This window comes from Ochlerotatus camptorhynchus, unplaced genomic scaffold (genome assembly GCF_037179485.1).
Source record: "Ochlerotatus camptorhynchus isolate MF236.1 unplaced genomic scaffold, CSIRO-AGI_Acam_v1.1 ptg000284l, whole genome shotgun sequence".
NCBI lineage: Eukaryota > Metazoa > Arthropoda > Insecta > Diptera > Culicidae > Ochlerotatus > Ochlerotatus camptorhynchus.
In genome coordinates this window covers 9796903-9823212 of record NW_027040773.1, presented here as the reverse complement: position 1 = coordinate 9823212, position 26310 = coordinate 9796903, and the positions used below count along the sequence as shown (strand labels likewise).

At 39.0% G+C, this 26310-nt stretch overlaps 3 protein-coding genes and 1 long non-coding RNA gene across 4 annotated transcripts in view; 2 read left to right on the top strand and 2 right to left on the bottom strand.

Moving 5' to 3' along the window:
- The window catches only part of LOC135706600 (uncharacterized), a 247376-nt gene that overhangs the window by 29218 nt on the left and 191848 nt on the right, over positions 1-26310 (top strand). The gene's annotated exons all lie outside the window — the stretch shown is intronic.
- On the top strand, positions 294-25075 carry LOC135706571 (enoyl-CoA delta isomerase 1, mitochondrial-like). The gene is made up of 6 exons (XM_065228225.1): positions 294-349; positions 23966-24209; positions 24274-24420; positions 24477-24686; positions 24756-24917; positions 24980-25075. Exons 2-6 carry the CDS (start codon positions 23976-23978, stop codon positions 25073-25075), a joined length of 849 nt encoding a protein of 282 aa, XP_065084297.1. The 5' UTR covers positions 294-349; positions 23966-23975.
- On the bottom strand, positions 8053-8968 carry LOC135706573 (cuticle protein 8-like). Its single transcript, XM_065228227.1, has 2 exons — positions 8909-8968; positions 8053-8836 (listed from the first exon to the last, which is right to left on the bottom strand). The coding sequence occupies exons 1-2, from the start codon at positions 8918-8920 to the stop codon at positions 8060-8062; spliced, it is 789 nt and encodes a 262-aa protein (XP_065084299.1). The 5' UTR covers positions 8921-8968; the 3' UTR covers positions 8053-8059.
- On the bottom strand, positions 22156-23142 carry LOC135706598 (cuticle protein 8-like). Its single transcript, XM_065228250.1, has 3 exons — positions 23083-23142; positions 22517-23019; positions 22156-22342 (listed from the first exon to the last, which is right to left on the bottom strand). Exons 1-3 carry the CDS (start codon positions 23092-23094, stop codon positions 22165-22167), a joined length of 693 nt encoding a protein of 230 aa, XP_065084322.1. The 5' UTR covers positions 23095-23142; the 3' UTR covers positions 22156-22164.

Here is a 26310-nt window from a genome sequence, read left to right as displayed (position 1 = left end):
TAGGTCGAAATCATTGATATTATTTGATGTTTCTACTTGAAATGACGGATATGGGCGCTTATGCCGAAGTATAGTTCTCTTCCCTTTGTGTGACAAATGTTTTGTTGCACCTTTTTTTTGGCCTCGATCGCAACTTCGTATCTTCCAAACAAACTGAACTGATAAGCTAGTTAAGTGAGATTTGTCTGCCGGTTGGTTTGAAAGCTGTTAATGTTGTCCTAAAAAGTTTTTTTTTGATATTAATATTTACAGAAGAATCTCAATTGAAGTGTGTTTTACTGTGTGATTTTAAACATTACCAACGGTCGAAGGTGTGCGCAGGTCTGATTGCTTTGCATAAATACTATAAGTAAGTATAGCAATAATCTCTTTGGCTCGATTGCTGGGCATTGGAGGAATAGAGAGAATGTGTTGCATAATTCTTGTCACACTACAAATGTATTTGTGTGGTGTGGATTTGTGTGTCACATATTGTTTGGAGAAGACGGGCTAAAACGGATGCCCTGAGTAAATTATGAAAAAACAACATTTATCAATCAGTCTAATTGCTTCTACTGATTTAATGTAAGGTACACTGGAGCAAGTTCAACTGCGGGGTAAGTCAAACAGCTTAGCGTGTGTCTTAGCCTTGTTTATTTAAATGTCATATGCAATTTACAACACACATTTTTCACGCATTTCTCAAAAAAATTGCTCAACATCCTCAAAATTTCAACCATTTCAACTTGCCCCACATTTTGGGGGCAAGTTGAAATGGTGAATATCCCATTCAAGAAATCACTTCAATGTGGTGAAAGATAGCCACAGCTGCTTTAAAATACCACAGCCTTAAAATTACCATCTCCTTTTCTCACCATCAAATTAAATACACCGATTAATTTAGCTGTTTAAAAGCTTATTAAACTTGTTTTCAACTGTATACAGTAAGATTTGACTGTATAAGCTGTTCCGTAGCAGCTGTTTAGAGATTTTGCTCCATGAATTTTAATACTTTCCTATTGTTGCAATTTACGATAATACATACATTAATTTTAAACCCATAGAGTATGTTGTAAATAATTGAGGTAATTGTATGATCATTTGATCAAGTCAATTTATTTATAATTTGGTGAACTGACAACAATAGAATGTATGATAATTTCATTATCATTGCATGGTGATATTTCTGTTTGGACTAAACTAACCATCGCGTTAATCGGGGGATACTTACTCTGTCTACTCAGCCCACAGATGAAACAACACACACCATATTTGTACACTCATAAATAAGTAAGTTTGTTGGATCTAAACTATATTTTTTCATAATAGAAGACCCTTTTACGAAGCTGTTGGTGCAAAAACGTCCGGTTTATGCTACGTCATGATTTTGCCAGAGAGCCTCAAAGTTCAACTTTGAATAAACCGTTTCAACGTGCCCCGGTTTTCCTTATCTCTAATCTGAGAATGTTTGTTGGTTAAGCAAATAATCTCCCATAAATGCACCGGAGCTGCTTAGATTGACGAGAATGTTTAAATCGCCTAATGGATGAAGATTTGTTTGTTTGTCGGTAGTTGATTCAATTCACAGTCTTCGAAAAGAATGTATAATCTGTTTGATGCTATAATTGATGACTCGATTAAAATAAAATAAAATTAAAAATAACACATTCAATCAAAGTGTTTTGTTACTTCATTTGTGAAGTTTACGATTTTTAGAGTGGGGAGGAAATATTATACTAATATCAAAATGAAGCTTTAGTGCCATAATTTATTAGCTAGACAAAGTTAAGAAGAGGATAGGTTACTCTAGCGGAAGTATCAATCTATCCTCTTCTGAACTTTATCTACACGCAAACCAAAAATCTATTACAATGAATGTTAGTTCCATTTCCTATCATCCTCTGTTCATGAACATCGCAGTGAATGTTAGAAGTTAAGAATATATATGATCCAATCATGCCTTTCCCCACATTGCAATGGTGATCCGAAAAATATTGCTTCACGCACCATCTAGTGTTGAAAAAGGTCAGGCTTGCTTCCACTTGAAAAAACATATTTTCAGAATTTTGAAATCATTAGATGCTATAATGATATTTTGTACATGTTAGATACAAGAAGAGGTTGAAAGACAAGTGTTTGATACATAAAACCTGTCAAATTTGCTTGCAGATAGTCACAATAAGCGATTTTGCGACTCGTGAGCACTCACTCTGAGTGAACGCTCATGAATCATAAAATAACTGATTGAGACACTCAGACAACGTTTTATGCGTCAAACACTTGCTTTTCAATCTCTTGTATCTAACAGGTTCAAATTTTCATTATAACATCGAATGAATTCAAAATTCCGAAAATTCTTTTTATAGCAAGTGAGTGGCAGCAACCCTGGGACTAATCATACAATTAGAATCGAGGGGTGGGAGCACTTATTACAAAAATAAAAGCAAGATTATTTTCATTAATTACATTTAGTATATTACATGAAAGTTTGTCTGCTGTCTCACTGTTATCATAAAACAACATAAATGCTGAAATACAAATATTTAAATTATTTTACAAATTTTCATTTGGTTTACCCTTCGTGAACATAAACAAATACATTGGTAGCCTTTTTGGCCACAGAGGCGCTTTCATCGTTAAAAATTCGGTTCGCCAGCTAAGCGAAAGAGTGGATCATATTGTTAATATAATATATATGATTTCCTCCCAACTCTATAAACAATTTTTACATTTCGGCGTCGTAGTGAGGGTTATTTCAATCGCCATGTTTCCAAAATAATGGAGGATATTTTATGTCAATCTCTACGAATTTTGTCTCGTGCAAATTGAAGACGAGGCAAAAGCCGTGGAGCTTGCTTCAGTTTTTGTCGCTGTATGTAAGAAAAGCCTTTCAATTTTCGAATCCTCACATTTGGCGATAAGCTAAAATTTTGCCTTTCTCTTGTTCCGACAAATACGTTCCACGTGGCATTTTAGAGCTTACACAAATGCGTCACAACACGATCATTGGTGAAAGAAAACTGGACTGCAACTGAAGCGAATGACTTTTCATGAATTGGTTCTATAGTTGTGAACAGCGTTGCCATGTCATTTTCAGAAAAATCTGGACCAGTTGAAATATAAAATCTGGAAAAATCTGGAATGCTCCAAAAAATTCTGTTTTTAACATATTGCTATTGAAATCAAAGCGATGTGCCAATCTCCCGTAAACATCGGTCAGTATGATCATCTGGAATTTATTCAAAGTACCAGAATGTTTATGAATTACATGTTTAAATAAATTATATAAAGCAAATAACTTGTTAGCATTGCTTTAATCATCCAAAGGTGAAGAAAAGTATTGGGCACAGTGGTTTAATACTACATAACATATTTTTAGAATTGTTTGTTAAACTTTAATATTTTTAAAAATAATGAGAAGCAAAGAATCGAACAACTTTGATGGGATGGATTTTTTAAACTTATAGTCGATTTAGTCCTTACTATTTGATGCAGTACCAGAATATGTCTTAAAGATTTTATTTGTTCTAAACAATTCTAATATTACCCTGAGGTTTATCAGACTTACAATTTAATTCTTGACATCATACAACACACTACACACAGTATACCAGTAGGCAATTTTATTTTAAAGTGAAATTCACCTGGCTGAAGTGGGAATCAAAGCCAAACATCGTGGTACTCACCAATAGTTTAGCTAAACTACGGGTAACTCCACTATACGCATAACTATGACGAATAATTTTATGCCAAATAAAAGTTTTATTAAATAACTAAAATGAAAGTCTGAAAGCGTCATATTTGAAGTCTCATGATATTGAAATGATTCTAATTTCTAGAATTTATGTTTTTACTGTATCCCATATCAGTCTGAATTTACTTGGAACTCTTCACTGGATATCTTTGTCCTTTTTTCAGAGTTCCATTTGAATCATCCTAGAATTTCATCATACTTCGTTTCTGGATTCCCCTAAAATAATCTTAATAATATCCAAACTGTTTCAGTAACATTCTAAGAGATCTTAGCATTATATCTTGTAATCTCTTATAAATCACTCTCCGATTCCACAATTCCCTTAAGCTGGTAATAATTTTCAAGAATTGGCATAATTTTGTAGCCAAATCAGAATTGTTTTGAAATCCTCTTCAGTATTTCCTAAGTACTCAACTACTTTGCCAAAATGACCTTGAAAGTCTCCCAGAAATATCGAGATGTTTTTCTCATAATTACGTTAATTTTTTTTTAATTTGATAAAATGAGTCTCCATAGAAACATTGGTCAGAATTCAATTGAAATTATTTTCACGACTCGTATCAGCATTCTCCTTAAGTTTAATCTCTTAAGAATTTTCTATAATTTATCTTCTAGCTATTTCCTTCTTCACAAAATCTTCATTCAATTGTCATCAGAGTTTTCAAATGACAATTGACACCATCTTTAACCAGAGGTTGCACAGACTGCATACTTAAAACTGGACAACACACCACACCAGTAGGGAAATTTTCAGATGGCGAAAAGTTACACCGGCTGTAGCGGGAATCGAACTCTCATTTCGTGGCACTCACAATACGCCTGAACGACGGGTGACGCCGCACAACCACGAGGCCCACAAAGATGGATGCAACTCTACTCAGAATTAACATGAAATTCTCCTTTGGTTTCACAAGGAATTTGCCTCACATTTCAATGTAAACTTTTTTTTAGAAGTACCTTGAAATGCTCCTTAAAAATCTTATGAATTATACTCAAAAATCTAACGAACGCACTGCAAAGTGCTGGTGGTTGTCTAGATTCAAAAGCCTTGCTAATTTTCCAAAGCTTATTTTTTTGTTTTCAATGCTGAGAACTTTTTTACGATTTCTTTAAATTCCAAAATTAAAAAAAAAAAAATCTTTCATTTTGAAATTTTGATTAAGGGTTAAAAAATAAAAATTATAGCCAAAATCTTAACAAAAAATCCATGTAGTAAAAATCTCAGCCCGATATTTAAGAAAATGTTAAGATTTTATTTTGGCAATAATCTTTAGAAAATGTCTCAATTTTCATGATTCTGCAACCCATTGCAAATATTTTGTAACAATTCCATGTACGATGTTGCAGTAGTGTCCAACGTTGATGGCCTTTAATAATAAAAGCAGTAGGTTTGGCTTTTTATTTTTTGATTAGTAGGTCCATCAATTGCAGTGATATTTTTAAAGCAACATACTTTAAAAAAATCTGGAACATATTCAAACATCTGGAAATACACGTTATCTGTCTGTGTATCTGGCAAGACGATTTAAAATCTGAAAAATCCAGGTAAATCTGGAATACTGGCAACGCTGGTGGTGAAGCAGCAAATTTTTTTTTTTTTTTTTTTAATTACAAATCATGTTTATAGATACATAGGGTAGAGAACTACTTCGGCCTAATCGCCCATTTTGGGCCTATCGAGCAGAAAACTTCAAATAAATCCATGATTTCAGAGTTAACAAGTCAATTATACGTTTGGTACGATACTTTAGTTAATAAGCTACGGAACGAAGTAAATAAGAACGCGTGGGGTACTGGGCCGGTTCTGAGGACTACTCCAATGACATTCGATAGTCGTGGAGATTAATTCGCACTCACGACGATTTATATCCTTCTGCAGTTAAACAAAAACTATCGTCTCTGAAAGCAGCCAACAATGTCTACCAAACTAGCTCACGCATACACCCTTTCTGAAACTCATGGTTTAAACAATTCAACCACTGGTTATTAAATGCGCTTTATGCTCTCAGAACCCAACGATGGTAGTTTATGGGAGAGCTTGGGATTAAACCCATGGTATTCTGCTCATTAAGCAAAACCGATCCCTCTATGGTTATCGAGCATCTCAAAACCACAACACTCCACGGCAAAATATGATTATGTTTTCACTTGGTATGTAATGATCAACAGAAATACGCGATAATTCATATAGTTTCAGCAGCTGATGGTTAATTTTAAATATACTAACGGTAATGCCTACGGTGACTATGACGGTGATTACGACAGCGATTACGACAGCGACTACGACGGTGCCTACGACGATGACAACAGCGAATTTCAAACTTACCATTTGTCTAGGATATAACACCTATGTCCGGCACCTCCACTTGAGCTTCATGTCTGCTATCTGACACTATTTGCAAAAATATCTAATAGCAAGCCGTAAATTCTCTTATTCGGATCGTCGGCAACGTCGGTCATCGAAGCATCACCAAAACTCGCGACGGACACATTATCACCGCTTTCCCCGGCTTATTTGCCAACCTGACTCGCATACAGTGACGAGACTCTCGATAGAACTACAAAAAAGTTACTTTTTAAATTAATTTTCAAAAATCCAAAATTTAATACATTAAATTGTATCAATACGTAGGTGCTATTAAAAAGGCTGCCAAGTGAGTTCTATACGCCTTTTTAATAGAAACTGAGCAATCGATTCAACATCTGGTGGTGAATAGTAGAACGTCAAAAAGACTGTTGTTTGAAAAAAAAACATATGTTTGTTTCTGTAATAATTGTTTAATTACAAAGCTGATACAACGTTGAGCTTTAGCTTGAGCTTTCCACTCCATTCCACTCAGCTACTCGCAATTTCTTGTGATATAGTGGGCGGAATATTATTATATGAGACAATTCAATGCAGACGTCTTTCCAAATTTGGCAGATCGACAGGTAATCGGTGAGTTACCACGATAGTTGCTATTCAACAACTCGACAATGTCCCATCGTCAACGCCTGCTATGAGAATTTCAGCAGACGCCAACGAAATACGTCATCGAGCTATCGATCAACTACCCTGGTTATCGCCTGGTACCTTCACGATGCTAGGAGGCGAACCGGAAGAATCGATGAGCTACCTCCCCCTTACAAAGCTGATATGACGTTGATAGGATTTAGTAGATGTTTTAGAAATAGTGAATTTTTTAAATCATAAATCATTTTCTAAATCTGCTTCTCTGCCTATCTCCATCAATACAATTGTCATTCACTAACCTCGAGAAGACCACAAGTAATCGGTTCAGATCCTTTAATTTTAGATTTAAGTCATTAATAATGTATAACTCAAATGATAATTTGGTTCTGTAAAGTTTATTCGATTGAGCCTGTAGAAATAAAGTAATCAACAAAACAAAAGGGTTGTGATCAGACATTTTTGCCACTATCATTATTCCTGATAAACTTATTTGTATGAGATGCTCCAAAACATGATCTACAGTTGAAAAATTTAATTCTGTATCATTTTGCAAGGATCCTGCTAGTGCTCAGGAATATTTTTGTTGAGGAAAATTGAATATTAGACTAGTGCTTTAGTGGTTATGATCTTCTGGATTTATTGTGTGTATTGTGTGAATAGTGGAGATACAAATCAGTTCAGATCTGTGGAAAATCATAAACCAAAACAATTACCGCCGCAAACTGAAAAATGCCTTAATTTGCATTGTGAACAATCCATATTCTGATATAAACAAATGGTTTGTTTGACGTTTTCTCTTGAACTCGCTTTGCACACTCTACATTGGAGGTGGAAGTTTAAAATCATTGGATGTTGTGCCACGGAAACCCTTGTATGCCAAACTATGAACATGAACATTATTTGTATAATAAATTATGAGCACATCCATGGTCACACTTGTATAGTTTTTGTATAGTTGTTGTATAGTGCTCTAAATTATTTCTTAAATAATGCTCATGCTCATAGTTTGTCATCCAAGTGCATCCGCGGCATTATGATGATATTTTATACTTGTATGTTACTAGAAGAGTTTATTAACTCCATTAATCTTTCAGAGAGCTACAATCAACGCTTTTATGATTGGTTAGCACTTACTCAGAGTCAGTGTGTCTGCCACAACCCATCTAACTTTTTATCATGCAGTGCGTGAATTCTAAAAGGGACAGATTAGGCCATGTTGATAATTCGAAGATGGAGTCAGTATTGATTTAGCTCGAAGCAATCTTCCGCCATATTGTGTTGTATTTACAATATAATAACATGTGATTTTATTCTAACAACATTTCACTATGTTACATTATCAGGTCCATCGGATACTAATAGTATATATTTGTCTAGTAATGGCTATAGTGGTTGGTAGCATGATGTCCATCATGATGGCTGAAGTGGGTAACCGGAGCAACGTGCGAGATGGTAGCATGCGCGAATGGAGCAACATGGTGGTTGCCATGGACAACTGGAGCAACATGGTGAGTGGTTTGGGTATGTACAACTGGAGCAGCATGGTGGTGCGAAACGTGGGCAACTGGAGCAACATGATGGGTGCTGTGAGAGTGCACAATTGGAGCAGACTGTTGGTGGGAAACGTAGGCAGCTGGAGCAGCATGGTGGTGCGAGATGATAGCATGATGAACTGGAGCTGCGTGGCTTGCAACATGCACTGGCTGGGCGATGACCTTGTGCACAGGTTGAGCCACCTTCACGTGGGTTGGTTCACGACGGACAACGGCGTTGAATCCAGAATGATGATCAGCGTGGTAGTCAACAATGCGGTGGTGGCCATCGGAATCGATCAGACTGTACTGTCCATGGACTTCGTCTCCGTGACGGGTCTCGTGCTGGCTCTTGATGTCTCCGGTGTGTTCATCATGGACAGAGTAGGAGAACTCGTAGTTGGCTGGAGCGTGGTGCTCGACTTCCTTCACGATGGTGTGATGAACTGGGGCAGCGTGAATGGCGGCCACGTGATGGACGGGAGCTGCATGAACAGAAGCAACATGATGGACTGGAGCAGCATGGTGATGTTCAATCGATTGGTGAGAAGAGGCATAACCGTGTGGAGCAATGACTCCAGCGTTAGCGGCAGCGAGCAGTGTCGCCAAAAGGACAAACTGATGAAATAAATTGGAAAATGGGGAAATATTAAATCAAATATTGTGCTTCACAATTGGCCTAAATCTTACTTTGAATGCCATTTTGTGTTGCTGTAATGTAAAACGATGCTCTCGTAAACTGAGAATGATCTCCAGGATCACCATCATCTGTTTATATAGTGCTCCTATTTTTGCTAAAAATCTCCAAAATTGCAGCCATCCTTGAGGGGTGTGTTTCACTTTCTCTCAGAACCTATATGTAAACGTCAGGCAGGGATCGATGTCCTCGCAAGCCCCCTGTTACTATCACTCGTAACATAGTGACGCAGTTTATTTTGGTTCATTCATACTACTGCATGCCATCGATCGGCATTGAGGCGACGCGCGGTCACTGACTGCTTTCTCATGTTCCCAGTGGCGATCACAGAGTGACCTTAAACTAGTTTTGCACCAAAATGAAGCAAAAGTTGTATTATTGTGCATTTAGATAAAAATTATATTTATGACGCTGATGAGTTGCCTTCCGACACGACTGGTAACATTGCAAAAGAGCTGATGAATGTACAAAAAATAGCAACATCAAAAATCTTAAAGAAATGATTTCCTTAAACCGGGAAAGGAAGGTCGGAAGTAAGTTCGAAAGTCAAAAGTCAAATTTCCAAAATTTAGTGCTGGCGCCGCAATATCTGAACCCGAAAGAAAAGTATCGGATTTCCTTGGAGGGAATCAAGCCTCCAATTTACTCTGTCGCACAATCAGGTTTCTGTCATGATCGCTTCAAAACTGATCGGGCGTATAGTGGAAACCTGTTCCATTCATTCTGCTTTTTAGGTTGTGCTGCAATACATGTCTTTAATTGTTACAACTGATTGGGGACGTGCACGCTGAATTAATCGAGAATTTATGATGCTTTTGATTCAGAAGGCATGTTGTTTGTTTCGATGGCAATATCGCATCCCAAGCAACACACATGTTCTATATCAGTTTATATAACCTTTATATGACTGGTTTTGGTTGTAAAGCAGTTTACTCAACATAATTCTATTAATTTGTGTTACTCGGGATCTTCCAAAAAAGATGAACTGATATGCTAATTAGGTGAGATTTGTCTGCCGGCTGGTTTGAAAGCTGTTGATCTTCTACTAAAAAGGTTTCTATGTTATTAACATTCACAGATGAAACATACTGAAGTGTATTTTACTATGTGAAAAGATATTAGGGATAAACGTATACATCCTCGTAAATGCCTAAACTTCCATTAAACTCCAATTGAACCAGGTATTTTTACGATAGTGATTGCTTTGCTTAAGGTTCACAAAATACAAAATGCGAGAGGGGGAAGGTTTAAAGGAGTTTAAAAAAGTGTAATAATTTGTTACACAGTTTGTTGAGGTGGAGAGCAGTAATGTAATGCGTAACATTCATAAAAAATTAAGAATTTTTTTAAAATTTATTTAAATACAATGAAAAATACTCATTGATGAAGAACTGACGAGGCGTTGCTAGATAAAAAAAAACTTTGAAAATTCTAGTCTGACCCGTTTGTGGTGATTTGAGGATCCATAATGAAGGTTTCGATGTTAAAGCAGAGTATTTACATTTTGTGGAATCGGGGCATAATGAACGGTAGAATAAGATTATTATAAGAAAATAAAAATCGCTCTTTCGTTTGTGGCTAAGATTTATTACATAGGAGAAATGGATGTCGGCCTAAATGCCCCTAATTTGGGCCCATATATAAATTCAGCAATCGACTAAATTTTCAATAGCGACCAAAAATATCCATTAGTACCGGCTCAATGACGCGTTTATATAGATAAAATAGATAAATAACAGATTTTTAGCGATGGGTCCAATCTTAGATCCATAGGCCAACATTAGAGCCATTTCCCCTATCATTAGGATTTAGAACATATCAATAATAAATGAATGGTCTATCAGGTGCTTACGTTGCAATATTTAATGCAGATCGTAAAATATGCGGATTCTGATTGCTGCGGACCGTTCCGTTGCAAGTAAAGACTGGAACGCGCAAAAATTGGTCGACAAAAAAAAAACGTTTCTTTCAGTCAAAATTCATATCACAAAAATCTTCTTATTTTTCTTTTGGTAGTTCAATTCATATATTTAAAGGAAAAAATGTTCGTTTATTTTTTTGGTTTGCCAAATTCGAACTGCCGTGCCTTCCACTTAACCCCTTCAATTAAATTTTGCACAGTGGTCTCATCGACCTTATTCGCCGCCAAACGCCAGTTAGATTTATACTATTACTCATTTTCCATGGATTTATTAGTTTTTTTTTTAGATTCCGTTTGACCAAGGCCCAATACCGTTCGATAGGACGGAGTTCTGGGCTGTTGGGAGGGTTGTGGTCTTTGAGTACCACAACCACGTTGTTCGCATCGTACCACTAGACTGCCTTTTTCCCATAGTGAGAGCTCGCCAAGTCCGGCTAGCACAGCACAGGTCTATTATGTTGCTTTATGAATGGTAGCAGCCGCTTTTCCAGGCACTTCTGGACGTAGATCTCTTGATTGATGGTTTCCGTAGTAATGAAAATGCCACTTTTTAGACCACACTTGCATATGGCCTACAAGACGAGATATTTTTTCAGGAACTTCGATAGTTTGATGGTTTTGAAAATTTCAGCCACCTTCCATTTTCCTGATGCGGTATAAAACTCCTGTCCCGGAAGCTGCTTGAAATCCACCTTCACATAAGTTTCGTCATCTATGACGACACAGTCGAACTTTGTGAGCAGATTAGTATACAGCTTTCGGGACCGCTGCTTTGCCGACGCGTTTTGTTTGTAATCTCGGTTCGCCTCCTTCACCTTCTTAAACGTCGACAACGCGGCTCGTTTCTTGGCCCGCTGCACAGTAGTATGGGAGACATTGAGCTTGCCAGCGACGTCCCGAATGGAGATCTTAGGATTCCGCTTATATTTCACCGCCACCTTCTACGTCGTCGCTGCCAAGTCCGGATTACGATTGCCACCACTTCCAGGCTTCCTGGCGGTCGACAGACGCTCTTCAAACACTTTTAAAACGTTTGTCACGGTCGATTTGGCCACATCCAGCAATTTTGCCAACTTGGCGTGTGAGAACGTCGGATTCTCTTGCTGCGCGAGCAAAATTTTAACATGCTGCTCCTCTTGCTTGGACGTCATTTTTAAAACTGGAGAGCAAACGGTGAAAATTCATCATAGCAACCATTGTATATATTTACACTCAACTTCCAAATGCAGCATTTCAGGTTTTTTTTTGCATGCATTTTTAACAGAAATATACGAATTTGAAGTGGACCAATTTTTGCACGTTCCAGACTTTACAGTATCTACTTTCAGGTTATGCTGAGGAGAATTCTCCAAATTTTTTAAGAGCTTTCCTACCATAATATCAAGATAATTCTTAAACAAAAATTTCAAACTATTTTAATTCTAAAGGAAATTTTGAGGAACAGTAGAAAATAATATTGAATAGAATTATGGTTGTATAGTGAAGAATCGGTGAGCATTATTAAGTATTATTAGTATGGGCTAGTGAATTCCAAAAATTGACTGAATATTTTTATGGAACACTGTGGACATTTTGGGATATTTTGATAAGACAAATTCTATGCCATCCCGTGAAATGTTCCAAAGGACTTTTCAAAGTAAAAAGGTGACATGGATATGTTTTTCAAAAGCATGTTTTACCTCATTAAATATGGCAAAAAAAATAACTGAACATCCTGTATTAATTAAGCATTAACATTATCTTTCCATTATTTATTTTTTCTCAAATTATAATAGTACATACGTCGTTTAAAAAACTTCTATTCATGATTATTCAAATATTGTTTCAATTCATCATTTTTGCCTACAGGCTTATTTTGCTTTGCTTTACTATATTTACATTTAAACTCTTGGGTCATTCGTGGCTTGTCTGGAGATGAGATTAGAACTTTTTATTTTAGCGTGAGAGATATGGATGCTAACCTCTACGCTGGGGCAGTCTCCTTTCCCTTATTTGAGTAGGTTAAGTTTTGACCGGTCTGGGTGGATTCTACCCAAATTTGAAAGAAGGAAATACTCCTATTTTTTAATTCTGATTTGTCTTAATTATATGTCAAGCTGCGTTTACTGTGCAAAACATTGCTAGAACAACAAAACTCCAAAAAACCTCTCATGTTAGAAAGGGTTGCCAAACAAATACCAATTATATAACTTAAAGCTTATCTTTAAAAGAATAATGAATCCATCGGCAATATAAAATTTCAGTTTTATACAATACACAATTTAACAAAAAATCTCATATTTACAATGTAAAAAATCCAGAATTGTGGAAAGCCAAAAATAATTTCCACAGGGCTGCCATTTACGAATCTAGTAGTCTAATATAATCTAATCTAATCTAACACCAACACAGCCAGTTCATGAAAGCATCCAGGAAAATGATATATATACCTACATAATTTTTCTTGTCTATTTGATATATGTTTCACATCGAAGATGCGTTACACATATAAAAACTGCCAGGCCTACTGTGCAGCATTTAAGGGGCAAGATGATACAGAAAGTAAACTGGGGCCTCCCTTAGCTCAGTCGGTAAAGGCGCAGCTACAAAGCCAGACCTTGCTGGAGGTGGCTGGGTTCAATTCCCGGTCCGGTCTAGGAATTTTTCGGGTTGGAAAATTTCTCGACTTCCCTGGGCATAGAAGTATGATTGGACTTGCCACACAATTATATCAATGCAAAAATGGTATAGGCATCGAAAGCTCTCAAATAATAACTGTGCACTTCATCTAGAATACTAAGTTGAGAGCACGCAATAAGCTAATATGCGATATGCAATAAGCTTGAAATGCGGAGAAGAAAAAGAAGAATGGTTCAGAAAACATCGAAGATTTAAACACGATGCTTCAGAATCCAATAAATGGATGAAACGTGGACATTTCGTACCGCACGTTCCGATTTTGGTAATTATATGATTGGTTGGTCGTTGGAAGCATTTGGTTGGGACATGAGCACTAACTCTTGTCCTAGCCTTTTATGACTTATGGCTATAGCGCCATTACTCGCTTTCTGAATAGAGAAGAGGGAAAGGAAAAGAAGAAGAACAAAGGGAAAAGGATTATGTGAAATCTATGAACATAAACAATATTTTTCATTTGAAATATACAATAAAGAAATTCATAACGGTGGTGGTCACTACGCGAGTCTTGTCACTATTATCAAGTCATAAAAAGTAACAAGGAATACAATGTTATCCTTTGATAATTGGAAAATCCTGATTCCCCAGTTTGTCACGGCTAGGGTAGATCTTATACCAGTAACGCACCACAAAAAGGTTAACGTTACTGGTTTGAAAAGATAAAAATTTACCAAATGGAACGAACTCACCAAGTTTAGCATGGCATGTGTTGATGTAGAAGTCCAAATTGTAGACGAAGCTTGACGAAGATCAACATGAATTTATTAAATTTCATATATAAAAATGAAATTTTTAAATTGATATTGAAGGGATCATAGAGTTATGGAGAGTTGACTGTAGCAGAGCAACCGAAAGAAGTTTAAAATATCATCATCATCATCACAAAGACCGATCAAACGGATGACGGAGTTTGACGTCAAAGTCCATCTTCCATCCAAACAACGGGGGAACAATAGGGACCTCTCATACCACGGCGCATTGCGAAGAGCCCTTCTACCACTACCTCGAATCATCATTCCGATGCTCAAACTCTAATTCAATTGGCGTTGACGGCACCTTCAAAAAACCGTGTCTTCTAACAATTTTAAATAGATCGATTACATTCGCAAAAATCACCATCATAGCGCCCCTCGGTGGGACTTTGTATGGGAGCGTGATCTCAATTTGATAGTTGAGTGTCAAACAGTGAAGTTATTATCTTGCATTATAACTTGATTTAAAACTCAAGATAAAAGTCTGTGGGATCGAAAAAAATATCGTTGTGCTCAGAAAATAAAGCTCTTACAGATGATGTATAAAAACAGATAATTTTTTCCTTCCGATTTGGCATTGGCTAAAGGAATCTATCAGCTTTTCAAAAATCACATCCCTATGTTTCGGAAACTTTCGAAAGTTGGTGCAAAATTATGTTTTTTGATATCAAGCCTAATGAAAAAAAAAAAAAGAAAAAATCATTCGACGCAAATACAAGCGTGGCATCGAAGTAGGCTATGATCATCGGTAATTAAATTGTAATCAAATAACACTCAATTATGTTTTTACGCTATTTTATTTTAATATTTTGCGCTTATGCAGGATGGGCACACATTTTTTAATTCCATCATATTATTCTTGTTTTTTTTTTTATGTTTTGAAACATGTTGCATTACACTTGGTAGCAATTTGAGATTACACGATTGAAAATAGAGACGAAAAAAAATCGCGTTACAGAATTGAGTGTAATGCAATAAAAATGTATCATGCTGAATTTTATTCTAAACACATTTTGATCATTTCCTTGAGAGTAGCCGTTCGCGAATTTGGCCAAAATTCGGTTGGTTGAAAATGGTTCTTAGCCTACACAGTTGAAAAAAGTAATGTGAATTTCTATCACTATGATGCATACAAAAGGAGCGTCATGTATCATACAAGTTAACATTCAAAATATTGTATGCAACATTTCTTGCAAGTGGTATTATGGAAGAAATATACTTGGAATTTTCATATTAGAGATAACAGCAGCTTTAGTTTGGGAATTAGAAGGTGCTAGCTCTACTGTTGATCCAGAAACCCATTTTAATATGTTTGATAGTTCATACCAATTCCTAAGTCACTTTCAGGAGCCATAAGCTCCACATGTCTACAATTCCGATTTCACATGGCTATTGGAACTGCAAGCACACCTTCAGATTCAGATCATGATTTGAATCCAGCGCGTATTTAATAAAGCATGATGTAAAACACGATTGGGAATATCCATTGTCAGTAAAATAATATGAAAAGATCTCACCAAATTATGAGTCTATAGATCCTGTCTTAAGACATTATGGTCGCCATCGTCCTCCTCCTGTTGCTTGTAGATGATTTTTTAGCAGCAGCACACATCAAAAGTTCTATTCAAAGGTACTAATTTCCTAGTGTATAGCTTTAGATATTTATAAAAAAATGCAAAAATATTTGAAAAAAGTGACAGAAGTCAACGAAAAAACAGCGACCGAAAAAAACACAATTCCAACCGCGAGCACAGCACACTGCGATCCTCTGACATTAAGGAATCTAGTAGTGTTCAAAAATTTAAAATCTCTTTTCAAGTATTCGGCCAAACGACCCATTTGCTCAAAAGGATAAACTGTTTAAATGAATTTAAAAAAATTGGAAAAATATTAGATCAAATTATATGCTTTACAATTGGCTTATATTTTACTTTGAATGTAATTTTTTTGTTGCTGTAATGGAATGTGATGCTCTCGAGAAATGAGAATGATTTCCAGGATCCCCAACATTTAGTTTTATAGTCTCCTAGATGTGCCAGAATTCTCCAAAATTACAGTCGTCTTTCGAGGGGTGTGTTTCACTTTCATGGTTAGTTAGAGATCGATGTCCTCGTAAGACCTCTGATACTATCACTCGTATCATATTGAAGTATTTTTTATTGATTCATTCATACTACTGCATACCACTGCCTACTGCATCTCGATATTGGGGCGACGCGCGGTTACTATCAATCTTTCAGTGTTTCCTTAAAGTTTTGTAAAAAAGGGGCAAAGTTGTATTATCTTAATTCGAATGAATTGTATCGGATTTCCTTGGAGGGAGATACCCAACAAACAATTTTAGCTTCAGACTAGCTTATACAGGCAAAAATTAGCTGTATAAGCCAATTTTTGGCTGTATAAGCTAATCTGCAGCTAAAATTGTTAGTTGGGTATTTAACTTATCATGTCATCCAATCAAGTTTTTGTCGTGGGCGCTATCAAATTGATCGTGCGTAAGGTTGAAACCCGTTATATTTATACTGAATTTAATATTTTGTGTATTGCATGACTTTGATTAAAATACAGACAGTAATTCAAATACGTATGTTGCCTTAGATTTTACTAACTTATTGGCGGTTCTTTATCGTTAGTTTTATTACGTTCCTACTGGGACTTTAAAATGATCCTCAACTTAGTGTTCTTTGAACACTTTCACCGTTGTTAATTGAGCGCTGTCTAAGCCTGTACCATTTTTGCATTAGTTTATACTGTATGGCAATGACAATCATACTCTAATACCCCGTTCACATTACAGCCTATATCACGTAATATAGGCTGTCTTGCAATGAGCACTCATACATAGGATTTCCAGTGAAAACTAGATGTATGAGTGCTCATTGCAAGACAGCGTATATCAAGTGATATACGCTGTAATGTGAACGGGGTATAAGGGAAGTTCAGCAGACATTTTTCATCTCGTAAAGTCCCTATACCTGACCGGGAATCGAATCGAGCCACCTCCAGCATGGACTTGTTTTATAGCTGTGTCTTCACCGGCTGAGCTAACGATTGATTGGGCAAGATTTATTTGAATAAAACAATTCAAGAACAAATTTTTCAAGATCATTTGTTAATGCTATCTGAAGGTTTTACCTTATACAAAGTAAAGAAACCTTTGGAAATGTCTATAATGAGACGGAATGCATCTCAGAGTCGGCCAATCATATGCACATCAGAATTTAAAGAATTTGTGAATGTTTGGGTGAAATCACACATAGCCGGTAAAACGCATGTGTTCGCCTGAATGTACTTTCCACCAGACCATGATCATAAAAACACTTATCAAGCTTTCTTCCAAATTGCTGAACAAATTCTATATAAACTTACTCCTGAGGCTAAAGTTCACAGCTATGCAGACTTAATCAACGCCATGCTGCATTCATTCTGAACTCTGAAAATGCAAGTATATTACACCCTGTCGTTGAAGATAATGAACCCAAGTAACACAAAATCATTCAGTTATGTTGAGTAAATTGCTATACAACCAAAACTAGTCATACAAAGGTTATATAAACTGATATATAACATGTGCGTTGCTTGGGAAGCATTGCAGTTCATTTTTGACAAAACTGCTTATTTAGGACTTCACATTTAAAATCGAAAACATTGCTATTTGAATTAACAAATACTTATGAAGATTTCTGTGTGAACGAATAATTAAATCCATTATGGAGAAATGAAGCGCTTCACACAGCAATTGAATACTTTTTATTTGTGCGTGAAAACCGACCATCCAACTATTACGAATTCAATGAAGTCTTTGAATACAAATTAGCAAAGAATAAATTTGAAGTAAAACTAATCTATGCAATCATTTCTAAATTTACCACAACAGTACTGCTCTCCATTTGATTTCCATGGAGAGCCACGTCACCCCGATATAGCGTGGTTTTCACTCACGAGATGGCGTCATTACGAAAATAATAGATTTAGTTATCTTGCTTATCTAAAAAAAAAATCCTGTCTTTGGCAAAGATACTTAAGTTCTAAAATTCTTCACTAGGCGGAGTTAGTATGCAATAGGGCATTTTGTTTTAACTGATTTGTGCAGATTTTCAACATAATTCAAGCTTCTGTCTTCAGTAAAGTAGCTTCAAAGGTGTTCAAATCTTGACCATAATTTAGGTTCCTGATGTTTGTTCGTTTTTCAAGTGAACAAGATCTTCAAAACAATTAATAGAATATACCCACTAGATGGAACTATTGCGACATCAAACGGACAAGGAGTTCTAATCTATCCTCTCTTCACCAAAGTTGTTGAGAAGAATCAGATGTTTTGAATATTCTCCTATACACCTGCACTGCCCAAGCCAGTAAACTTCATCCTGCAGTTGAACATTAACGGATTCCTGAACCACATTGGTGATCTAGAGCTCCTTTGCCACGACGATCCCCCCTGGGTTATCGCACTCCAGGAAACTTATCGACAACAGACCAAATGAACCGCTCTCTAGGCGGTAAGTATACGTGGACAGCAAAACAAGTAAACAACTTCCGGCACTCCGTGGTCATCGGGGTTTTGAAGACGATACCTTTCCAGGTTTTTGATATGGATTCCGAGCTTCCCATACTTGGCGTCCAGCTGGCGGCACCGGCGAACATCTCCGTCGCATGTGCCTACCTGCCATGCGGACGGCTGCCAAACCTGCCAAACGCGCATCCTGGTTGGGGATCTGAACGGGCACCACCCAAGCTGGGGCTGCCCCCAATCCGACCCTCGAGGTGTTACCCTGGTCGATATTTTTGAGAAGGAAGACATGGTGATTCTGAAGAACGGTGTGCCCACGTTTAACGGGCGGCACACTTCTGCCATCGACGTTTCAGCCGCTGCTTTGCCGGAAAAAAAACTCAGTGGAGCGCGAACACGGATCTTTATGGTAGTTCAAAGTTCAACTTTCGACCGCCATCTTCCCGATGGCAACACGGAGGCCCCGATGGAGCTATGAACAAGCGGACTGGGATAGGTATGGTGAAGCCTTCCAATCCTTGTTACTACAGCGTAATCCAAACAGCATTGAAGACTTTTCAAAAGTGGTATACGAAGCGGCAACAGCAACCATCCTAAACACCAGCAGTGTTCCGGGGCGAAAAGCGCTACGCTGGTGGAATGAAGATACGAGGAAAGCCGTTAAAGCCCGGCGTAAAGCACTTCGCCGTGTAAAAAGCCTTCCTGTAGGACATCTCGACCGCGAGGACGCTCTCCGTCACTACCATGAGTCGCACAATCAATGCCGGCAAGAAATCCGACTCATGCAGGCAAGCCAACGCCCTCAGTGGGAAACGGCGCGTGACACCGCTCCACGTACAGATTAACGGTGAAGCGGTTTCTGACCCTGCAATTGTAGCGGACGAACTCGGCTCATACTTTGCTTAGCGGACGAACTCGGCTCATACTTTGCTTAGCGGACGAACTCGGCTCATACTCGGACATCAACCAGGCATTCTCCTGGCAGGAATTGCAGCATGCACTCCGGTGCCGCAACGGAAAGTCGGCGGGTCCCGACGAAATCGGGTGCCCTCTACTCAAGAGGTTACCAACGCCAGGCCAGCTACGGATGCTGGAGTTTTTCAACAAGCTCTGACTCACCAACTCGTATCCAGCGTCGTGGAAGGAGAGCTTAGTCATTCCCATCCCAAAAGCCAATGAAACAACCCGTGAAGTTAACAAGTTCCAGCCAATAGCCTTGACATGCACACTTAGAAAAATTCATGTAAATTTAGGTGCTCTGAGAGTGACATATACGAGCGTCAATTTTGACATAAATTTGAGTCATAACAGACGCAAAATAAACTTCAATCAAACGTACTTTTCGTCGAGCAATGAACTTTTCCGTCTCGGAGCACTTAATATTACACGACATGTTTGTTTACGTCTCATTTTTTATGTCAAAGATCGATTCCGTCACGTGTAAAATTAGTTATTTCTAAGTGTGTGCTGTATGGCCAAGGTCCTGGAGCGATTGGCAACAGGAGGCTAAAGCATTTCCTTGAAGCCGAAAACCTGCTAGACCATCGACAGCACGCCTTCCGTCAAGGGTACGGAACGTCAACTTATTTCGCAACATTAGGAGAGGTCCTCAAGAGTGCCAACGATAGCGGTCTCCACACCGAGATCGTTTCGCTGGATATATCGAAGGCCTTCAACAGGACGTGGACGCCCCTCGTCTTAGAGCCGCTTGTCAAATGGGGGCTGTGTGGTCCCATGGTCCACTTCATCAAAAATTTCCTAACCGATCGCTCTTTCAGAGTCGCAGTTGGCAACACGAGATCCCAGCTTTTCAGAGAAGAGACGGGCGTCCCACAAGGTTCAGTTATCGCCGTTACTCTCTTCCTTGTGGCCAAGGTCCACTGGTACGGAGACAAAAGTTGGCGCATACCTCCACCAAAAATCGAGAGTGGATAAAGAGCAGGTTCAAGGCTGGAGATAACTCTGCAGCGCTGAGGAGAACAGTAGCCGAACTGCTAGGCTTGGACTTCCCAACCCATGCCCACATATACACGGACGGATCGCTTTCCCGAGCCGGGGTCGGAATTGGAGTAGCCGGAATTTCAGCACCGATGAGTAGCAGCCTACCGCCACAATGCTCGGTTTTCTCCGCCGAAGCTGCGGCCATATTTGTTGCCGTTACAACACCCTCGGACCGGCGCATACTGGTGCTATCCGATTTATACAGCGTGATACAACCCTTTATATCCGAGACCCTGACTCACCCCTGGATACAGGATAATGAGGAGGCCACACCTCCGAACACGGTGTTTTCCTGGATCCCTGGGTACTGCGGTATCCCAGGAAATAGCGAAGCCGACAGCCTGGCAGCGTCTGGACCAGCTGGCCCCCGTTACACCGAAGAAGTTCCACTACAGGACATAAAGCGATGGATAGTCAGCCAAACGTGGGAAGCCTGGGAAGCAGAGTGGTGCCAATCCCAATTTCTCTTCATCCGAAGAATCAAAGGAACGACGAGCAAGTGGACGGATATGTCGAAACTACGGGACCAGAAGGTGGTTTATCGGCTTAGGACAGGCCATACAAGGATCTCACATAGTTTTGGTGAGACGCAGTTCCACAGATTGTGCTACGTTTGCGGAACCACTGCATCGGTGGAACACATCCTATGCCTGTGTCTGCAATACCAACAAGTACGGGAGCAGTACGCACTTCCCAACAGCATTAGGGACATACTGGGCGACGAACCTTCCACTTTAGCGACAGTTATTTCTTCCTCAAGGACGCTGGGCTATACAACAACATTTAGGTCCTTTTAACTTTCTTTTGGCTGACGGGATATCTCTGTCGGACGGGGGATTACCCCTCCTACGGTGGAGCTCTGATCTCTTTCAAAACCCTACATAACTTTGATGTACCAGATTGTTTTTTTTTCTCGTTGCCTGTATTGTTAGTCTTTTTACTGAAATCTGTTTTAATTGCTTCTATTTGAGTACATGTGAATTGTAAGCCAACTCCGTAATAAAAATTGCAGGCAGAACCCCCATCTGGGGCCTTCTATTTTATAGAGATGAACTAGCCAACGGCTAAAAATCCCTCTAATAAAGTAAAAAAAAAATCAATCATTTAGTCTGAAATATTGCTTGAAAGTCCAGCAACATTTTCTGATACAGAAATACTATCTTTATCAAGCTATACAGTGAGTGAATTTTAGAAGTGACAGGTAACGCATGGTAAAGGGTACACAGAGGTGGCTTTAATATTGATTTTATTCGAGAAAAAACTTCGTCTAATTTGTAAAACCATCTTTTTTACATTCTTATAATTTGTACTTTTATTCTAAGAGCATTTCACTATTTTACATTATCAAATCCTTCAATTGACGTTAACTTTATATCTGTCATCAACAGTCTAGTAATGGCTATAGTGGTTGGTGGCATGATGTCCATCATGATGGTTATAGTTGGCAATCGGGGCAATGTGTGAAATGGTAGCATGGGCTACTGGAGCAACATGGTGGGTGGTTTGGGAGTGTACAACTGGAGCGGCATGGTGGTGCGAAACGTGAGCAACTGGAGCAACATGATGGGTGCTTTGGATAACTGGTGCAACATGGGTGCGTAATAATGGTCCAGCATGGTGGTGCGAGACGTGGCCAACTGGAGCTGAATTGTGGTGTGAAATGGCCACTGGAGCAACATTGGTGCGTAATAATGGAGCAGCATGATGGTGCGAGATGGCAGCATGATGAATTGGAGTAGCGTGTGAAATGGTAGCATGATGGCTTGGGGCTACGACGTGACTAGCGATGTGCACAGGCTGAGCGATGACCTTGTGCACAGGTTGAGCCACCCTCACGTGGGTCGGTTCACGGCGGACAACGGCGTTGAATCCGGAATGATGATCAGCGTGGTAGTCAACAATGCGGTGGTGGCCATCGGAATCGATCAGACTGTACTGTCCATGGACTTCGTCTCCGTGACGAGTCTCGTGCTGGCTCTTGATGTCTCCGGTGTGTTCATCATGGACGGAGTATGAGAACTCGTAGTTGGCTGGAGCGTGGTGCTCGACTTCCTTAACGATGGTGTGATGAACTGGAGCAGCGTGAATGGCGGCCACGTGATGAACGGGAGCGGCGTGAACAGAGGCAACATGATGGACCGGAGCAGCATGGTGATGTTGGATCGATTGGTGAGAAGAGGCATATCCGTGTGGAGCGATGACTCCAGCGTTAGCGGCAGCGAGCAGTGTCGCTAACAGGACAAACTGTTACAATTAAAACGGGAAAATGTTAAATCAATTAAGCCTGAAAACTATGTACAATATTACTTTGAATGCCATTTTGTGTTGCTGTGATGTTAAGTGATGCTCTCGTGAACTGAGAATGATTATCAGGATCCCCTACATCTGTTTTTATAGTGCTTCTAAATTTGCCAAAATTCTCCAAAATTGCAGCCATCCTTGAGGGGTGTGTTTCACTTTCTCTCAGAATCCATACGCAACGATCACGCATTAAGCGATATCCTCGCAAGCCCCTTGCCACTTTAATTTGTATATCGAACCAGTTTATCTTGGTTTATACATGCCTCTTTATATCACCGATCAACAATAAACTGGAGCTATTACTGACTGTTTTCTCATGTTTCCACCGTTGACCGAGTTTTAAATATTTAAATCTGAATTTGATAAAGGAAGGAATACAACATATTAAAACGAGTAACTCATGGAATCAATTAACTCAATTTTGATTATACGACATGAACTTCTGTTTTGAATTTTAATTCGTGTGGCATCATTTATATGATCTTATGATTGAATGGAGTTTCTGCTAATTTTTTGTTTGTGCGTTGAACACAATGAAATAAAAATGCATCAACTTACTATTTTCCATCTTCTTCTTTGTTCACTGGATAAATCACGATTAGTGTATGAACGCTTGAGTTGTGTTGTGGTGTTGCGAAGCTGTGTGAAATTCCTCCGATTTCGCTTGACTTTGAACTTTGTTCAGGTATTCCACGATAAATTTGCATTAGATTTCATTGTTTGATTCATCACCGAGTATCATGTTATGCTCCGTATGTGCTTTAGTTCATGATGCTATAATTTCGCTAGCAAATATAATTGTCCAGATAAAGCCCCGAAGGTTTAACCCAGCTCGATGAAATAAAATAAAGGCTTAGTTGTAAATTGTAATAAATGTTTATGATTTCAGTCCTTCAGCAATGTTACGACCGATTTTTAGTCCAACACGGTTATTTTCCATTCACCGCGCTCTGTGCAGTAAGGCAGCAACGAATGGCCTCGTACTAACCGATGTCGACATCAAAACCGGATACGCCAAGGTTACACTGAATCGAGCCCCTGTGAATGGCCTCAATCTAGAACTGATCACGGAAGTCAGTAGAACCATTGATGATCTGGAAAGGGAGAATGTCAAAGGAATGCTCCTAACCTCGGTATAATTTTGATAAAGCCAGTTGATGTTAGTTCTATAGGACAATAATGAACTATTTTTCTTAGTTTTCCGATAAAGTCTTCTGCGCCGGTTTGGAACTTACGGAGATGGTCAATCCGAATCCTGATCGTCTGCAAGCTGTTTGGACGAGCCTGCAGGACATGTGGGCGAAAGTGTATGGCTGTTCGTTTCCAAGTGTCGCTATTGTCAATGTAAGCTAATTTTTATTTTATTTCATCAATTCTATTTAATGGCTCTGAAATTTTAGGGACACGCACCTGCTGGTGGTTGTTTACTGGCTATTGGCTGCGAATATCGTATCATGTGTCCCAATTTTATCATTGGACTTAATGAGACAGCACTGGGGATTGTTGTTCCACCGTGGTTGCAGATCACCATGAGAAACACCATCGGGGCCCGGGAATCCGAAATTGGGTGCACTAAAGGAACTCTTTACAGTTCCGAACAGGCTCTGAAGGTAAATTGCTTTTGCAAAAACTGTTTGTTGAAGTGAAGTTTATGATGATATATGTTAATGCATTTTCAGGTTGGACTTGTGGACGAGCTAGCAAACAACAAGGAGGAGGCAATGGCGAAAGCCATTGGGTTTTTGAATACGTTCAAGAATATGTCTCCGTACGCAAGATCCGCTACAAAACTGATGCTGCGAAATAGAGACATTGAAGATATGAAACGATACAGAGAAGATGTAATTTGAGTTGAGTTTAAACAGTTTTGGATATTTTGATAATTTGGTTTCATTTTCCACAGGACACAAATCGCTTCATGAACAATGTGATGAATCCCGAATTTCAGCAAGGGCTGGCGGTGTATTTGCAGTCTTTGAAGCAGCGGAAGGCTAAATAAATATGTAATTGTTATACATGAACTGATTAATACTTGTATTAAAATCGCATTCACATGTTAAATAAAAGACTTCTTTGATATTTGCACCATTGAGCAATGTCAAAAATAACAAAATTCTCAAAAATGTTAATCATCGATCGAATTTCCAATTGCTGCAATTACGGCCTCTACATGCTTCCGGAATGCACGGCAGGTTCTAATAATGTAGTCTGGATCCATTTCTCTCCAGGTACGGTTCAATGTTTGTCTGAGGCTTGCTGTACTCGGGTGGCGTTTAGAACAGGCCTTGGCCTTCATGACGCGCCATATTGAGTAATCCAGCGGATTAAGATCGGGGCTGGATGGCGGCCACATATACTTCGCCCAGAACGGAAGATGTTCCTGCAACTACTTCTGAGTGCAGTTCGAGGTATGGCACGGAGCCCCATCTTGTTGAAATACAACATTTGGCTTCGGATCGTACTGTTCTTTGATCCACGGAAGAACATACATACTTAAAATCCCCATGTAGACCTCCGTGTTGACATTGTCGCCTTCTGGAATGAACACCGGGTCCATTTTTTGCCATCGGAAGCCACCAATCCAAACACCATAACGCTAGCAGGATGCTTGGTCAGATACACGTTCTTGTGCTCGTCGGCCAAGTCTTTTACTGGAAGAGAACTAATATACCGGTCGGTTCTGGAATTGGATACGGGATCGACGGTAAACATGCTCTCGTCGGTGAACAGGATTACCGGATTTTTTCGCTTAAGGAAGTGCAAGATTTTCTTGCATCGTTCGACTCGTAGCTCCCGGATGCGGTTGGTAATCATATGAGTTTTTTTCCGTGCCCTCGACTTCGCCCCGCAATCTTCCGTACCGTAAAGTCACTGATTCCGTGTTCCTTTGCCATTTTCCTTATTGAACGCACTGGATTCACCCGAATCTTCCTTTTGATAGCAGCAATAACACTCGGAACCCGAGCTGACCTCGGACGACCTGTGGCCACCTTCGCGGATAGCTGTCACTCCCACGGCGATTGAAATGTCTTTTTGCGACATTTGTGCGTGGGACAAATCACGAATACGCTGCCACTTTGTCATGGTGCAACTGTCAAACTAAGTAAATCATTTTCTTTTACACACAGCCTACTACGGTATGAACTATAGGTTACGTGCATGCAAAGAAAACTAAGGCATTGTATGCACAGGTGAAACGGGAACCTTATTTGTACGATGGTGCAAACATTATCA

What these genes read in the sequence shown, in the direction of transcription:
- LOC135706598 (XM_065228250.1), bottom strand. An exon ending in CATCATGCTACCATTTCACA is followed by an intron (nt 22,343 to 22,516) that starts CGCTACTCCAAT and finishes TATCCAAAGCAC; the next exon opens with CCATCATGTTGCTCCAGTTG.
- LOC135706571 (XM_065228225.1), top strand. Translation starts at nt 23,976, where the DNA reads ATGTTACGACCGATTTTTAGTCCAACACGGTTATTTTCCATTCACCGC. An exon ending in GTTCCGAACAGGCTCTGAAG is followed by an intron (nt 24,687 to 24,755) that starts GTAAATTGCTTT and finishes ATGCATTTTCAG; the next exon opens with GTTGGACTTGTGGACGAGCT. An exon ending in TGAAACGATACAGAGAAGAT is followed by an intron (nt 24,918 to 24,979) that starts GTAATTTGAGTT and finishes CATTTTCCACAG; the next exon opens with GACACAAATCGCTTCATGAA.